The 13371-nt window shown below is 33.1% G+C and overlaps 2 protein-coding genes across 5 annotated transcripts; one reads left to right on the top strand and one right to left on the bottom strand.

The window, feature by feature from the left end:
- The first annotated feature begins 238 nt into the window (after positions 1-238).
- LOC131958189 (peptide-N(4)-(N-acetyl-beta-glucosaminyl)asparagine amidase-like) lies at positions 239-5055 on the top strand. Its single transcript, XM_059323064.1, has 5 exons — positions 239-484; positions 2168-2395; positions 2556-3747; positions 3987-4097; positions 4248-5055. Exons 1-5 carry the CDS (start codon positions 251-253, stop codon positions 4421-4423), a joined length of 1941 nt encoding a protein of 646 aa, XP_059179047.1. The 5' UTR covers positions 239-250; the 3' UTR covers positions 4424-5055.
- A 93-nt stretch (positions 5056-5148) lies between these two features.
- On the bottom strand, positions 5149-13049 carry LOC131958192 (protein C1orf43 homolog). Of its 4 annotated transcripts, none has more exons than XM_059323068.1 (8): positions 12880-13049; positions 8716-8800; positions 8024-8125; positions 7635-7734; positions 7490-7543; positions 7072-7235; positions 6293-6351; positions 5149-6200 (listed from the first exon to the last, which is right to left on the bottom strand). In XM_059323068.1, the coding sequence occupies exons 2-8, from the start codon at positions 8770-8772 to the stop codon at positions 5927-5929; spliced, it is 810 nt and encodes a 269-aa protein (XP_059179051.1). In that variant the 5' UTR covers positions 8773-8800; positions 12880-13049; the 3' UTR covers positions 5149-5926. The 4 variants fall into 4 exon arrangements, with proteins under 4 accessions (XP_059179051.1, XP_059179052.1, XP_059179053.1 ...); XM_059323069.1 differs by having other exon boundaries at positions 8716-8802; positions 12979-13034; XM_059323070.1 differs by lacking the exon at positions 12880-13049 and adding an exon at positions 9549-9622.
- Positions 13050-13371: the final 322 nt, after the last annotated feature.

Below are 13371 nucleotides of genomic sequence, written 5' to 3'. Positions count from 1 at the left end.
TAATTTATTAGTGTATTAATTACATTGTTATGTTTGATTGGTTTGTATGAGCTCGATCTGTTCCTTATAGATCTATGTATTTTAAAACTTATAAAAATGACATAATTAATCATATGGGGGTTAAAAATGATTTTGCATTTTTTATTAGAGTGTAGATCCAGGACAATGTCTCTATATCTGTTATAAGTCTATAACTCTATCATTATTTTTCATTGTTTACAGTTTTAGACAATTACTGCCAACAAACAAAATGGCGTTCTCATATGACAGTCAAAGTGTAAAGCAACTTTTAACTGAAAATTCAGTTGATGAATTTTTGGCAGCTTCCAATATACTAGTTAAATTTGCTGTTAATATTTTAGATAACCCATCTGAATCAAAGTATAGGAGAATTCGTATATCAAACCCAACTATACAAAATAAACTGTTAAATGTTGTTGGTGGAATGGAGTGTTTGTTTGAAATGGGATTTCAAGAAGCCGATGTAAACAACTTTTTACTTTTATCATGTTTTATCTTCTTTTTTAGTTTGCAGCCAGATTTAATAATAGTAATACTAATACATTTAAATTATTATATCTATTTGTTAAGTCTTTCTTTCTATGCATATGTATGTAGTATGTAGCTTGTAGATGTACTTTGAACTAGCAGAGTGGTCTAGCGGTAGAGAGCTGGACTTGAGATTGAATCCGTGGGATAGTCAGTAGACTGTCCCTGAGTCCACCCAACTCTGATGGGTACCTAACTCACGTTAGGGATAGAAAGGCGGCTGGGCATAGTGCTGACCACACTTACTCTTCATATCCGAGGTCACAGAAACAAGTGAACTCTACTTTTACTTTGAACTTTGTTATCTGTGTTAGTAATGTTATTTAGTAGTATTTCTCGCTAACTTGGATGCGTGGTCGGTTGCTAACAACAATATGGCGCCAGGACCGGACGTTTGATTTCCGGTGATTTTTCGGCCAAATTCCAGAGACCTTCAACTAATTACATTTAAAAATGTTTACCACGCGCAAAATGGCGGGATTTCCGTGTCATAACAACAAACCATAAGTGGCAGGGTTAGATATGCCAGAAAAGCATTTTAAAATTTGGTTTGGAGAACGGAGGCTAAATTCAAAAGTTGGTTTCATTAAAATTGATAGAATTTAAAAAATATCAACAGTGTAGGTACAGAAATAAGCGAGAACGTAAAGCATTATTAGTTTTATCAGTCTATGAAAAAAGAAATCAAATATTGTGAGCTGTTTTTTTATAAGACCGGCGTCCGTATCACAACCAATTTATTTTTATTTTTTAAAAACCACGTGACCGCTATTTGGTGATCACTAGTGAGGAACTCTTGTGCATGGCCACTTAAAAAGTCTAACCTGATTTGTGGTTTTCTTAAGCTTCAAGCTTAAGAAGAGTTGTCATGGAGAGATGTGTTGGACATGGCAGTGATTGACAATAAATATTAAATTAACTAATTTAGTTTAAAACGAACTAAAAACTCCAAAGTTAGTGCCTAATGGATTAAATATGGATGTCTATTATTCAGTGGTCATGTTTAAATTGATAATTGCGTAAATTCTAGATTTAGTGAGAAAAACTATTATTTAGTAATATTTAGTAAGTTAGACTGTTAGTGTTAGACTTGGTTAGTATATATATATATATATATATATATATATATATATATATATATATATATATATATATATATATATATATATATATATATATATAATATAGTTAGACTAAGTACTAACAACTACTACTTGACTTATTAATAAGTAACTTACTGTACTTACAGTATCTTAGTACTTTACAATACTTAGTTACGACTTACTAGTAATAATGACTAGATCTAATTATAATTTTTTTAAAAAGATGGAGTTCCCCTTTCACTCTTCAGACTTAATGAATAATCCCTAGTCCATAGGGAACTTCCCTATGATGATGTAGAGTTCATGTTTCTTGCCCTTGGCTTTAGAAGGAATGGTGGTGGTCGGCACTATGCCCAGCCGACATTTGTCATGTCATGTACCCATCAACTAAGAGATGTCCTGCTACCCAAACTTGAGACCTTCAGGATAGCAGGCAAGCACTCAATGGACCACACATTACCATGCTTTGTTATGTAAGTTATTCACATTTGTTATAAATTTTACACTACCTACAGGATGGAGAATGCCTAGTTTTTCCATTTGGAACAAGTTTGGAAATTCTTAAAACCATTAAAGATGATTTAACAAGGGAAAGAGAAAAAATAGAAAGAAAGCAACAAGTTGCTGCAACTAGATCTAGTCCTCAGACAGCACCTGCACTGGCCCCACAGCAAGCTGCAGGGGCAGCTGGTGGACCTACTACATCCCAGTCTACTGGTGCTAGAGCTTCACAACTATACATGGTTAGATTATAAAAGAATTTTCTTTTTTTAAGTTTTATAACATTAGGTTATATTAGAATATATTAAAATATTTCGAAATGTCACAATTTCAATTGATTTTGCATAATTATGCATTATAGAATTATAATATATAATAACTGTTACTTTTTTTAAATTTAAGGATACTGAAGCAACTTTCCTGGCCAAATTAAAAGATGCTTTAAGGCGCGTCATGAATTATGAAAACAAAAGTTCTCAGAGTAAGGCCAAGGATGTAATTCCTGTTGAGTGTCTGCAAGAGGAAGCTAAGCAAAAGTATCAAGCGAATTCTGGATCAGGATCAAAATTAGATGTCAGAGATTATTTACTTTTGGAATTGCTCAATTGGTTTAAAAACTCATTTTTTCAGTGGGTCGACACTCTCCCATGTTCTCAGTGTAATGGCTCTACTCAAAATACTGGCTATATTCCTCCATCAGCTGATGATCTTAGGTGGGGGGCCAGCAGAGTCGAAGGTCATCAGTGTAGTTCATGTTCTTTTGTAAACCGCTTCCCTAGGTACACAAATGCTGAGAGGCTGCTTGAAACATGTAGGGGTAGATGTGGCGAGTGGGCAGAATGCTTCACCTTATGCTGCAGGGCTTTGGATTTCGAAGCTAGATATGTCATTGACTGGACCGATCACGTATGGACAGAGGTGTATTCTAATTCTTTATCTCGGTGGCTACATTGTGATCCATGTGAAAATATCTGTGATAAGCCTTTGCTCTATGAGTCAGGGTGGGGTAAAAAATTGACTTACGTCATTGCTGTATCAAAGGATGAAATTCGTGATGTTACCTGGAGGTACTCTGCAAAACACAAAGAACTTCTTGAGAGGCGGAATCTCTGCCGCGAGTCATGGTTGCGCCGAACAATACACCAGTTGTGGAAACAGAAAATTTCAGCCCTCCCTCAAGCAAGGCAACAAGAATTATGGAGGAGGTTGATATGTGAGCTTACAGAGTTTATCACAATGAAAGATGGGAGTGGAGAAGCACTACCTGGCCGCACCACAGGGTCGTTGGAGTGGAGGCAAGCGCGGGGTGAGCTGGGTCAACTCCCACAAGAATCATCCAATTTCCAGAAGAATTTTGTCTTCACTCCTACAGAAGCTGAGCGTGAATGTGAAATGATTCATGTTGTATACAACTGTGCAATAGATAAATATGTTAGGCTTTCTTCTAATAACAAAGAACATCAAGGATGGAAGGCCTGCATGTTTTCTGCTCAAGATATATTTCGTAAAGTAGAGCATGACTGGAAAATGGCATACCTTGCTCGGCAGGAAGGCTCAGCTTATGCAGAAGTGTCTTGGAAATTCGATTTAACAAGTTAGTACATTTTAAAAATTAATATTTTAGTATAGTCCTACTTTATGTTTTTAGTTAATATTAGGTTCCGTAAGAAAGAATGATTCCAATTGAGTATTAACTCAAGCTCTTCAAAAACATTTTTTTACTAGAATGGGTATTATCTTGGGTTATCTAAAAATAGTAATATGTAAAATAGTTTATAATTGTGCATAATTTATATATAATACAACTGTTGAAATTGAAACCATTCCATTCAGATACAGATCTTCGAATAAGTAGAATGGAAATGAAAGCAGAATCAGCTGTTTTTGAGGGAGGAGCTATCAGTTGGAGAATATGTGCTGCAGAAAACTGCTTTATGCATACTGGTAAATAATCTCATTGGCTGTACTAGCATTAGTTTCTATCACCTGTGTGACTGTAGTTGGTACCAAGCAGCTATTAATAATAAACAAGTTGAATACATTTATAGCAATTCTAATTTACCTTTAAATTATTTCAATCTTTTTTTTAAACAGGTAGTTCATTGCAAGAGATGATGACTTTTGATCTCCATGGTTGTCAAACCTTAACTATAACTGCTGTTCTGCAAGGGGGTAAAGGAGATCTGGCCTGGCAACACACTCAGCTGTTTAGACAATCAACCAATGACAGAGATAGCTATCCATTTGAAATCAAGTTAATTTTAAATTAAAGTGGAAAAGATGCGCTATGCTTTGATTTTAGAATATTAGCTTCAGTATTCAATCGCAATTTGCCCATTGTGTGCTTTATTCTTTAATAAATTTATTATTATGTAAACAGCCTTAAAACCTTCTTTACTTATTTGGGTGTAGAAACTATACTTCATTTTTACCTCTTTTTTCTTTTTACCCAATTATTCAGCCTGTTGTGAAAATTGTTCTTTTACTTATCCCCAAAAAGCCAGTTTTCAATACTAAGGCAATTTAAGTAGTTTAACAATTTACAAATTTATGATTGTTTAAGGAGGCTTTTTTAAATTTCATCTTTTATACACAATTGTAAATGATTGAGAATTAGTCAAACTTGATAAGTATTATATATATACTGTATATGGCTAATAGGATCAGTAAAAAAAACATTGCTACATAGTGTTATCAGTGTATTACTTTTGGATTTGTGTGCATTCTGCAAGCATGATATATTATTCATTAGTATTGCAATTGTTTATGCAAAGAACTTTTTTAATGTACACACTATTGAAAAATTAATTTTATTGGAATAACATTTATTGAACTTTTTGCCTCCTGTTGCACCAAACATGGTTTTACTTCTCAATGTGTTGAGATTTTCAAATCTTGTTGAATACATATTTAGATGTCAGACAGCGTAAATCAATACAGACATGGTCTTTTGAGAAAGAAAAAAAAAGATAACTATTTTTGTTTTCAAATGTTCTTACAATTTTTTGGGCAAAATTTTACCAGCCTCATGAAAAATGTACAAAACAGTTATTGTCTTTTACATCAAGAGAACTATTAGCTTTACATTATAATCACACTTTAATACAATCAAAAGGATCTAATTTATTTAAAAAAATAAAATTTGAATATTGCAGGATTTTATATAAATGTGAACTGCACATTAAAGAAGTAGCTGGCGGCTAAAAAAAAATTGTCAGTGTGTTACTTTTATAGTTTTCCATTGTGTTTATAACATAAAACAAAATGCATTATTTCTGGCATTTAACTCATGAGTAAAATTTAAATTACAGATTTATTTACAATATTTTAGCACATTAATTTATATTTACATAATTAAATACTACTAGTACACTAACATTTCAAAAAGCAGATACAAATAACATTTACCTCACCTTTCAATCACTATCTCACAATTTTATAGCCTTTTAAAATAAAAGGAGTTTTTTATACACTGGAAGAAAACATACATTTCACCATGAAAAATTAGGTTGGAATTTTAATAGCCATCAAGACTAAAATCGATGTTGACTAAGTATCAGTTAGCTAGTGCTAGTACAAGTTTCCAGCTTAGCTAAGGTTGATTGGTGGCAGAATGAGGACATGTACTATGAAAAACGGCTGATCTGTTGTTTAACTGCATGGAATATGGCACTGAATCTATCATTAACACGCGTGATGACCACTATACAGCATTTGACCTTGTTTAAATCTTACAGTAAGCTTGCTCCCACTTGAAATTAAGCACTTGTTATCTAAACTTTTTTATCTGTATGCATGAGCAGTCTATCTGCACTTCCTTGGCTGCTGGACCTATCTGTGCTGCTGTACCCGCTGGACATGTCCCTGTGTGTTACTTGCCTTTCTGCAGATCCCCCATGGGGACCTATCTCCTCCATGCGAATGCTTTCATATTTAATCGCTGATGTAATTGTCTCATTTCCTTTAGAGCCTTTTCTAATCTGCACTTCTAAATCAACAGCTTTTATTTCCCCTTGCTTGCTCCGCCTCTTTTGGTCCAGTTTTATTCTGTTAAGTACCATTATAAAAATAGAGTTACACAGCCTTGGTGATTTACTAGACTCAAAAATTTTACATTATTCTAATTAGACCATACTTACAATCTTATCACTCTATCAAGCAGCTCCATGTATTTTATAAATTCTTTTTCCCCAAAATTCTGCAACAGAACATCACACAAATATTTGGTGCCAGTAGTCAATGTTTAGTGTGGATTTTTGTGGAGTAAGTAAAAAAAAAAAATTGTGAATAATAAAAGATTTTCTATTAACTATTTATCGCCCCGGGCAGCTATATTTTTTCCTCCTACGGCCGGGCAAAAAGAAATACATACAAAACTGGTTCAAATTTATTATGCTTTAGGCTAAATAGCTTAATAAAATACTAATAATTAAGAGAAATTACACTAATCCCATAAAAACGTAAACAAAACACTACCTCTAATATTATTTCTATAAAAAATTTAAATGCTAAAAAAATTCAACATATTCACTGGAGCTACTTTCTTTTACAATAGTTACATTATAAATAAAGCCCGATTCAATGGCAGAGGCATTTTTATAAAATTTAATTTCCATAATTAAATTTTCCTGTAATTTTGAGAAAAAAAATTCTTAACTTTTGAAAATTCGTAGAAAATGGACCACCAGTGATAGAACAACGAGAAAACAAAGTAAATAAAGCTTATTATTTCCCGCTCCCGTTGGTATCTTCAAAATCTCGTTAACAACTAGACTTCCCCTACTAAGCGTAAATAAACATTTTATATAAAGTAGGGAAACCATGGGTGCACCGGACTGTACCACATAAAATATTTTTTGGGTGACTGTGTAAAGGGTGAAGAAAGTTGATGAACACAGAAAGTTGATGAACAACTTACTGCTGGACTATGTCTTGCATGCAAATACCATGAGGCAAATTTCTCTATGATTGTAGCTTCTTTGTTTCCAGCAGCAGACGGGCACAGGCAGTACAGAAATAGCTGGATTGTCTGCTTGGCTTCACGTCTAGGTACTGATGATTCACTCCAGTGTAGGGTCGTCACTAGTTCAATTAAAATATTTGTGTTTTAATTTTCTGTACCATTTTGTACTAGATACTAAGATTTTTCATATTCCAAAATACTATCTATAGTTGTTTTATATAGCACAACACTTCATGTTTTTAGTTTTAAAAAGTGTATTGTAACTCATAAACATTAGCAATACAGATTTAACTAAAAGTCAAATCTGCCTAAATTCTACAATCGGTGTTCACAAAATTATCTGGGATTTTTAATACAGGCAAAGCTATTGTACCTGCATTTGAAAAGGCATCCAAAGCTTTCATTCTGTAATAATATGTGTTTTCAGCTGTAATATTAATTACAAAAGTTTAGACAAGTTAACAGAAATAATGAAGGGAACAAATTTATTAGAAGAGTAAATACATCAGATTACTGACTTGATGTAGCGGCATTCTGGACCTGCTCAGATAAAAGTGTTGGCTCATAACAAATATTTTCTGTCATTTTCAACTGTTGGTTAATTTTTTCTCTCAGAACCTTAAGGTACAAAATAAAACATCCATTTGAAATGCAATGTTATGGAAAAATGAAGGTAAAAAATTTTAACCAATAAATCTACATACATTACATAAAGTTGCTGCATTTTGGTTTAGGAAGGTTTTGTGTTCTTTTCTAAATTGTGCTTATTTTTTGGGTGTATTTGTAATACCTTTTTTTCTAAAATCAATACTATATTGTTATCTTATTTTTGAAGGTGCTAAAGTCAAACAAACCACTTTAAAAAACTTATTTTACACTTACCAAAGAAATGAATAATTTTACAAACCTTAGGAGCATCAGATCCAATAGTTACATGTGGTTTACGGGCAGACTTCAATGCAAACCTCATAATTTGTCTTTTGGCAAACAAAAATAGTAGCATAAAAACCTGAAAGTAGATTAGTATTGGCTATTAATTATGGAAATTACAAATTCATTAAGGAATATATTTCTACAACTTGGTTTAAAGATTAATTGATTAAGAACTTTAACACATAGAATATCATTTAAAAGTTATTAACTGGAGCAAAACAAAATTTTAAATGTCAGTACAAATTAGATTCTAGTCAGTAAAATAATTGGTCCATAGACTCCACTAATAACATTGTTCAAACATACACAATTGAAAATTGTAATATTGACAGAGTACTATTTCAATACAAAGAATAGACACAGGCATAAATTATAGTTGTAGATAAGATAAAGCACTTTTTAAAAAAAGAATTGGAGCTGCATCAAGTTCTCATGCAGGCATCTCTTCGGTGGGAGGGGTGGCTTAGCCCCCCCCCCCCCCAAACGAAATGGAATTTATATAGAAAATATATACTTTTACTAGTGTCCGCCCCCCCCCCCCCCCCCCCCCCGGAGAAAAAAGTCTGGAAGAAACACTGTCCTCATGACCATGCTAACAATATAACCCCCTTAGAGTTGAAATCTGTGTAATAATTGGATCATAACATAAATATAACCAATGCTTACCAATGCTCCTGAAGCAATGAAAAGTACTACACTGACATGAGAAAATTCTTCCATCATCCTTTAGATCTTTAACCACATCTTCCACCTACATGATGAATAGTGAAGTCAGAACACATTTGTAAACAAAAATTATCACCCTGTCTATTATGAATTTTTCTCAGTGATGGCCAGTGATACATTTTAAAAAGATTACTAGAACCATGCAGACTAATACTAATGTGTTGTTGGATTATTTACAATAATTAAGCCTATATCTATACTATATTTGCCTATTACTATTATATTATAAACAAATATATATTCTCTTACTTTCTTAATAATTCTAATTCAGAGTAGTGATAAGTGTTTGAGAGTACTGTAAAACTGTAGAGACTAGTGTATAGTTTATAGAACTTTATACTTTATAGTAAATAATGTGTAGTGAAGTTCTAATTAACTGGTAGTAGTGTAGTGAAGTGTGTACAGACTAGACTAGGACTAGGTCACTAGCTAGTAAGTTAGTGTACTAGTGTAGCTACAAGTACAAGTTACTAGATTCTAGATCTACAAGAAGCTGTTAATAGTTATGGTAATCTATCATTTTAGGTATGTAAAATCGGAGGAGGCTAGTAATGTGAAAAAGGGTGACTCATTAAATTTTAGTAATTATTTCACATTTCTAGGAGGATTTATGTTTTGAAAGTTAAAAAATGTTTCAAAGTTTCATTAATTAATGTACTAGTACTAGGCTACTTGTTTTTATGCAATTTTATTAAACTTTTTTCAGCAATAGTAGGCCTAAATAAAAAGACTAGCAATGTTTTCATCAGATGCAACCAAGCTCATGTACTTACTTTAGCAGCCATCTTAAGTTTTTTTGGTAAAATTTTAGCCAGAGATTCAGGGGAAACCACTCTTATTTACAGATGGCAGCACCTTTCTAAAATTCTAGTCTTGGCCAATTTACGCACCTCTAAAACGAACATTCAGTAAAACTCCATTTTAGCGTATTTTATTCGCAAATTCAATATTCTAAATTTGGATTTTTCTCAAGTTTTGACAAAAGTAAATTATCAAAATCTAAAACAAAGTCTGTCTCTTTGTTTTTTTATTTATTTGTCAAAACAAAAATATACAATACAAATAAATAAATCGTGTTTTCCTAATGTTATGGTGTGTTTCAGTTATTATAATAAAATACGCTAAACTGGAGGTAAACAAGCAGCTGAGAATAAAATACGCTAAAATGGAGTTTTACCCGATCATTCATAGAAACGAAATATTTGGTAAACTATCGTTTTGGGTACGTAAAACGATTGATTTACTATTTATTACTATGATTTAGATTAGGGTAAAGGAGGGCGTTAAGAGCCGTGTGGTATTAAGCCCCAATCAACACCCCACCCCCACAAAACCCCCAATAATACTGCTAATCTACTTCTGAGGTAACAACCACTGCTGTTCTTTGATAACAGAGAAGCAGAGGATTCATTTTATGTAATTTATGACCCACTTGGTCCAATAGGGAGAGAATGTGACAGGATTTAATCCCACTGCTCTTTCCTTAAAATTTCAGATCTCCATAAAACCATTTTGTGAACTTTTTTTCCAAATAGACATAACTTGGGAAACTTCACTTTGTAATAAACCAAATGAGTTTTTCAAGCCCATTCTTTGTTCCTGTATTAGAGCATTGGTTGTTGTACATTTTAACACTATTTTTATAGCTATGACTAGAATAGTTTTATTTTGGTGAATTTTATTTGCACAGTGATTATTGGTGCCAAAACAAAATGGCCGACATTTGTCCCATTTTACCATGCTATAAAGTTTTTATCATTATCAGAGTAAAACTTGACTGATCATCACCATAATGGTTTTATTTGTTAGATAATAACTAAATCTACATGAATACATTAATATTGTCCACTAGCTTGCCTGTTTAGAAAAGTTATAACAGATACTGTTATGTGGCTCTTGAAACCCTATGTGCAAGTTTCTCATTTATTAGACCACTGAATATGACACTGGTATAGGAATAGTTAACACAAAATGTATTAATTGTTAAACAGACTTGTGTCTAAATGATAGAAATACTATTCTAACCTGCTAAAAAGTAAAAATTCAGTCATCTGATGTTAGCAAGGTAATTTTTAAAATGGTACACGTACTTATTACCCCTAAGGGGCAATACAGCCAACTCAGCCCCCACCTGTTTCTAACCAACCATAAAACTTCTAATCTCTTTGTAGGTAACAGGAATAAATGTTCTTAGGTCTCAGCCAATCTGGGGTGGTATGTTATGTAATTTATGACCCTCATGGTCCAGCAGGGAAGTAAACAGACACATTAATACCACTGCTCCCCCCTTACAATTTCTTACCCCCATGATACCCAGCCCCCACCAGTTTCTGGCCCACTATAAAACTTCATCTCTTTGTAGGTAACATGGATTACAGTTACAGATCTCAGACAATCTGGGGTGGCATGTTATGTAATATATGACCTTCATGGTCTAGCAGGGTGGAGACCAAAGAGGGATCAGTACAACTGCTCTCCCCTCACAATTTCTCACTTCCATGATAGCCAGACCCCACCTGTATCTAACCCACCATAAAACTTCATCTCTTTGTAGGTAACATGGACTAAGTTCTTAGATCTCAGCCAACCAGAGATAGCATCTCCTTATGTAGTTTATGGCCCTCAGGGTCCAGCAAGGAGAACAAAGGGGAAACCAGTACCACTGCTCTCCCCTCAACATTTCTCACCTCCATGTCATGTTATGTAATGTATAGCACACATGGCTTATCAGGGGAAAGCATTAAGGCAGATTAGTTAGTACCAACCCTTTTTACATACAAGAATGTTAACTCTGGACAGCTACACACTAGTATACTAGCTACACACTAGGCATACTAATGTGCCTACTGTAAACTACTAGACTTTAGGCCCTATGTACACCTGCAATTGTATCAATTGTAGACTGGGCCCATTGGGGCCTAGTGATAGCTAGTATCAGTTAAAGTGTGTGTACACAGCATTAACTATTTTGGGGTTAGAAATTAATTATTTTTTATTGCGGAGTTAGTCTAAACTAGGAGATAATACTTATTGCCCCATTGCCCGGCTCCTTTCACCCCAAATGCGGATTTTGGGGGTATGACAATAAATGTTAAATTAAACCCATTTAAAGTATATTTAATAGACTTTGTTATTATTTTTATATTGTGTAAGATATGTTAGAATAATTTTGCCATATTTTCAATTCTAAAAAATTCTTAGATTAGTAGAAATCTTTAAAAATGTACAGGTGCTAAAAAGTGTGGCTCTTAACGCCCTCCTTTACCCTACCAAATATTTACATTATTTTACATATTGGAATTGTTGTTACTTTACACTACACTATCTTTTATAGATCTAAATAGAGTCGTAGACTTGACCACAGGCAGTAGTCACGTCGATCTCTGATCTTAGTCATTAGTTAGTGAATTTCAGAATTAGTGATTAGTTGATTAGTGGCTCTGCGGCTGCTGTACGAGTCAGAGTCAGTGTCGGTAGACTTGGGTACTGGGTAGAGTAGACAGGTAATCTATCGTTTTGGGTACGTAAAATCGCCCGCGGCTATTTATGTACGAAAACGTTACCTCATTGTCAAGGCTTTAATAGAAGTATATTGTCATACTTTTGTGTAAAATATTATAGATAAATGAATAATAAACCTAAATCAATGGCTAAATATATCGATATAGGCCAGAAATTAACTTTAAACAGCAGTGTCTGAGAGCAAGATTTGCTATATAAACAGCAGCCATTTGTAAAATAGAGTGGCTTCCCCCTGAATCTGGCGCTAAAAGCTTATAAAAATAAAACTTAGACAAGATGGCTGCTATAGTAAATGAGCATGGTTGCATCTGTTGGAAACATCGCTAGTCTTCATTTATTACGGAAAAGTTTTAATTCAATTGTTTAAAAACAGGTACATAAATGAATCAAGGAAACATTTTTGAATTTTTTAAAACATAAATCCTCCTCAAAATGTGAAATAATTATTAAAATGTAAGGAGTCACCTGTTTTTCACATTACAAATCGCGGGCGATTTTACGTACCCAAAACGATAGATTACCAGTAGACAAGATCCTTGCATTTTAATAAGTTCTAATGTATTTTAATGTAATGAATGATACCTGATTTATTTTAAAAGAACCATATCACTAGTTCATCTTTATTAAAAAAATAAAGGCCTATCAATAATTCATTAATATTTGAATAAATAAGGAGTGTCTTGAAATACTTGGACATAATGTTTTGATTCTAAGTTTCTTTTCATAATTAAATCCGATTTGATGTTTATAGTAACTGTTTTTTTACTTCCGGTGACAATATTTTGTACTAGTCTAATGTACAAAAACTTACATATCGTTAAAGCACATATATATATGTATATATATAGGCCTAAGATAAAAGATTTTTTAAATTTAATTTATCATGGTTTAAGGTTTTTCTTATAAAATTATGTGTGTATTCTCTTAGTCTCAAATGCTGTTGATATGGCGAATTGTAGGCGTCTTGCAATATTCCATCAAAAACTGAAGCATTAGTTGAATCCAGTTTGTATCCTTAAATTTGTGTTTTGTTGTATTTTTAAAACCTTACAGTAGTTTTTTTTTAAATATTAA

Source organism: Physella acuta, unplaced genomic scaffold (assembly GCF_028476545.2).
Source record: "Physella acuta isolate Inbredline_101_S28 unplaced genomic scaffold, ASM2847654v3 ptg001298l, whole genome shotgun sequence".
Classification (NCBI taxonomy): domain Eukaryota; kingdom Metazoa; phylum Mollusca; class Gastropoda; family Physidae; genus Physella; species Physella acuta.
This window is presented reverse-complemented; position numbering and strand designations above follow the sequence as displayed.